Source organism: Sinocyclocheilus anshuiensis, unplaced genomic scaffold (genome assembly GCF_001515605.1).
Source record: "Sinocyclocheilus anshuiensis isolate Anshui unplaced genomic scaffold, SAMN03320099.WGS_v1.1 scaffold2189, whole genome shotgun sequence".
NCBI classification, from domain to species: Eukaryota; Metazoa; Chordata; class Actinopteri; order Cypriniformes; family Cyprinidae; genus Sinocyclocheilus; species Sinocyclocheilus anshuiensis.
In genome coordinates, this window is record NW_015552704.1 from 57,393 (window position 1) to 61,092 (window position 3,700).

The 3,700-nt window shown below is 38.0% G+C and overlaps 1 protein-coding gene across 1 annotated transcript in view; it reads right to left on the reverse strand.

The window, feature by feature from the left end:
- LOC107667730 (fragile X mental retardation syndrome-related protein 1-like) overlaps positions 1–3,552 on the reverse strand; it is a 23,503-nt gene extending 19,951 nt beyond the window's left edge. The window contains exon 1 of the mRNA XM_016459452.1: positions 3,547–3,552. Coding sequence (XP_016314938.1) covers positions 3,547–3,552 — 6 coding nt within the window. The remainder of the gene's footprint in view (positions 1–3,546) is intronic.
- Between the last annotated feature and the right edge of the window lie 148 nt (positions 3,553–3,700).

Genomic DNA, 3,700 nt, shown 5'->3' on the forward strand with positions numbered 1-3,700 from the left:
TCATTTCTTTATTACATTTAACCTACATATTACTACCTGTGTGCCACCAATTCCTCTACCAGTTACTTTTAGGCAAAACCTACGCTCCCTTTCACCCTTCCATCTTTCCTCTGTAGTGTTCTCCTCTCTTCCTTCACCCACCCATTTCTCATCTCTGGATGTAAATACAGCAACTGACACTTTATGATCCACTTTAACTTCTTGTCAAGACAATATCTGTCTAGACAGGCCAGTGCATACCACCCCTTCTAACCTAAAAAGTCGCCCCATGCATCATCATCTTTACTGTATTTTTGCTAAGCAGTCTTTTGGGTGACTCACCAATGTACTAGATTTCTCTAATACAAAAAATTAAGCAGGCTTGACCAAAATTTTGGTGGGGAGAAGAATTTATTGAAGATGGTAGTGTAGCAGTTTTTCAATAGCGATGTTAGCATGCCATCCTTCAAACAATCTTAACCCTTGTATGAATCCTAGCTTCTCCCAAAGTTCCGTCTGTGGGATATAATTTTATACTTATAAAGACGAAAGGGGTACAAACAACAGATACTGTTAGGACCTCCCATTGGAGATCCTGCAATCTACAAGACGTTCCTGGGGAATGCTGTTCCTTTGTTATTCTAATGGAATGGACCATTTGGTTCACACCTTTATAGACACAGTTACATTATTTCTTTCACAGAATGTCCAACTGAACGTTAACCAATCAGGTTTCAGCAGCGGCCATTCAACTGAGATTGCTTTACTGTCGGTCAGTATAACCCTGCAGATTGTGAAAGCTGATTCCAAATCATCAGTTCTTATTCTGCTGGATCTATCTGCCACGTTTGACACTGTGAATCATCAAATTCTCCTGTCTACCATCACAGGATCTGCACTCCACTGGTTTGAATATATTGTAAAGATAGCTCGATCATGCAGGTTTGCATTGCACAACATCAGGAGGATCAGGCCCTTCCAAACAGAGCATGATGCACAACTTCTTGCCCAGGCCCTTATCATTTCTTGGCTGGACTATTGCAATGCTCTTCTAGCTGGACTTCCATCATGTGCAATCAAACCTCGACAAATGATTCAGAATGCAGCGGCACGGCTGGTCTTCCATGAGCCCAAAAGGGCCCACTTCACTCCTCTCTTTATCTCCCTGCACTGGCTACCTGTTGTGGCTTGCATCAAGTTCAAGACATTGATGTTTGCGTACAGAACAGCCACAGGCTCAGCACCCTCCTACTTCCACTCACTATTACAAATCTACATCCCCTCCAGAAGCCTGAGATCTGTAAGTAAGCAATGCCTCGTGGCAGCATCACAGAGAGGCATTTTCATTCACCTTTCCTGGCTGTTGAAATGATCTTCCCACAATCGCAGTAATTAACAGAACACTCGACACGTTATCTAAATAAACGTATCACTGCATCTAAACCAACAACATGCCTGTTAGATCCTGTACCCACTAAATTACTGAAAGAGTTGTTACCTGTAGCAGAAGAACCGCTTCTCAATATTATTAACTCGTCGTTGTCTTTAGATATAAATAAAGGTGACTTGACTTGACTTGACTTATCTGACAGCAACACTAATTTAATCCCATACCCAACCAATTTGACATAAAAACTGGGAACCCTGCATTAAATCTCCTACATGAGGTTGACAAAACTCATTTATTAAAACTTTTATTCAAATTGTGAATAGATTAAATACAGAAAGCCAGCAAAGAGCGCTCTCTTTAATATAATCACTACAGCTGTCAATCAGTGGCAGCGCGATTGGCTACATTGCTCAGCGTGTACTGGACAGAGTCGAAATAGTCTTGGTTATTGGACCTGCAACCCGCCCGTACTTGTCACCGTCTGGCCCGCACCCTCATCACACCCTACACATAAATATTATTCCACCCATTACATCAAATATTAGCGATTCACCAGCGTGTACCCGCCCGCATGCAGGACTCTGGCTTCCCCCCTGTGGACATTATAGACAACTCTGGCCCTAGAGAGTGATTGTAAATTAAGTTTACATGAAATATGTTTGAAATTTTATTCTGCATCTTCTGAGATTTAATTGCAATCATTCTCATAAAGCCACTGAATTAACCATTAACTGTTCACCTGATTGCGTTTCCATCTGTGTGTGATGTTAGAGCGTTGTTGAGAGAGAACAAGAATGTATTGGAAACACACTCTGCCTGAGAGGTAAGGAAAAATACACTTACCTGAGATGATTTTTTTTTAAATATCTCTGAAATATATGATAGTATTCTTTAAAACATTCTTTTAATGTATTATTAAATAAAATATTAGTTAATTATCAAAGAAAGAAAAATGAATAGCCATAATATGTACTAGTAATGCTGTGATACTGATATACTCAGATACTGTGATTTCCTTCTCACATTGCTGATTTCACCATTAACTCTTCACCTGGACAGTTTATGTTGCTGTATATGGTATCATTGTAATCCTTGACCATCAAAACATAGGGGTAGACATCACCCTTTCTGTGTTACCACGTTTGGTTCAGGAGCTATGACACACAATACATCATTTGGTTATGGCAGAAAGTAAAATGGTCGCCATGGTAACCACGAGGTGTTTTTGCGATGGCTCCATTTCTGAAAATGTTTAGGGCCGCAAACTATACAAGTGTACCAAGTTTCATGCTTTTATGAAAAAGTGAACATTATTTTCACATATCACCTGGACTAGAACGGAACCTGTACAGTAAATATATATTAAAAACTTATGAAAAGTCATGAACTTTTTTCAGGGGGCCCATTTTTAGCAAGTCATATTCTGGTAGGTTCTGTAACTACACCATCTGGGCCTAAAAAGCGTCTTTCTCCATTGACAGCCATTCAATAGCTGTATATTAAAACCAGATGTGACTAAATTTATTTATTTATTTATTTTTTTTGCAAGGAAAATATCAATTGAAAATATTTTATTATATATTATAGTACATCTTTTACAGGTACTCAGTGTTATTTTTGTTTCAGTGCTCAATCAAATGCAGACACTGGTTTGGAAATCTGCCATCTTTCCTTATGTTGTATCAACCATTTTGTAATGAAGTCATATGAAAACAATGCAGCACACTACTGTTTTTAAGCGTTTATTGTTGCATTCTCGTACTGTGTACTGTTTCACATTCTATTTTAAAAAGAGTAGGCGGCATATACTGCACAGTAAGCAGTACATTATTCTTCTATTCTGAATATAGCCAGTTTCGGTGAACGTATGATAGCTGCAGTATGCTGGAACGTATACATTTCAGCCCATTAGTATAAACGCATCCAAAGCAAGCACATGCAGTCTCACTCTAGGCATGTAGTTACATTCATAATGGCAATGCAGAATCTTTTCATTCAAAAGATTTCATTTCAAATCCGCCTTTGCATATATCCTCCAGTAGGTGTCAGACCTGTTTTGGAAATCCTTAAAACCATTTCAGAAGAGCTTGACCTTTGGATCTTTGGCTTTTAAGCAGCTTTTATTTTTATTTTTTTTTTAACTAATCCTGAACCAGTTCTATATGCTTATTTCTCACTTTCATCACGGTCTTGTGTTTCTGTTAAAACAGAGCATAGCACAGATTTTACAGATGTTGGACATTATATATCATTCAAAAGTTTGGGGTCAGTAAGATTTTTATTTATATATATATATATATATATATATATATATATGTATATATATATATG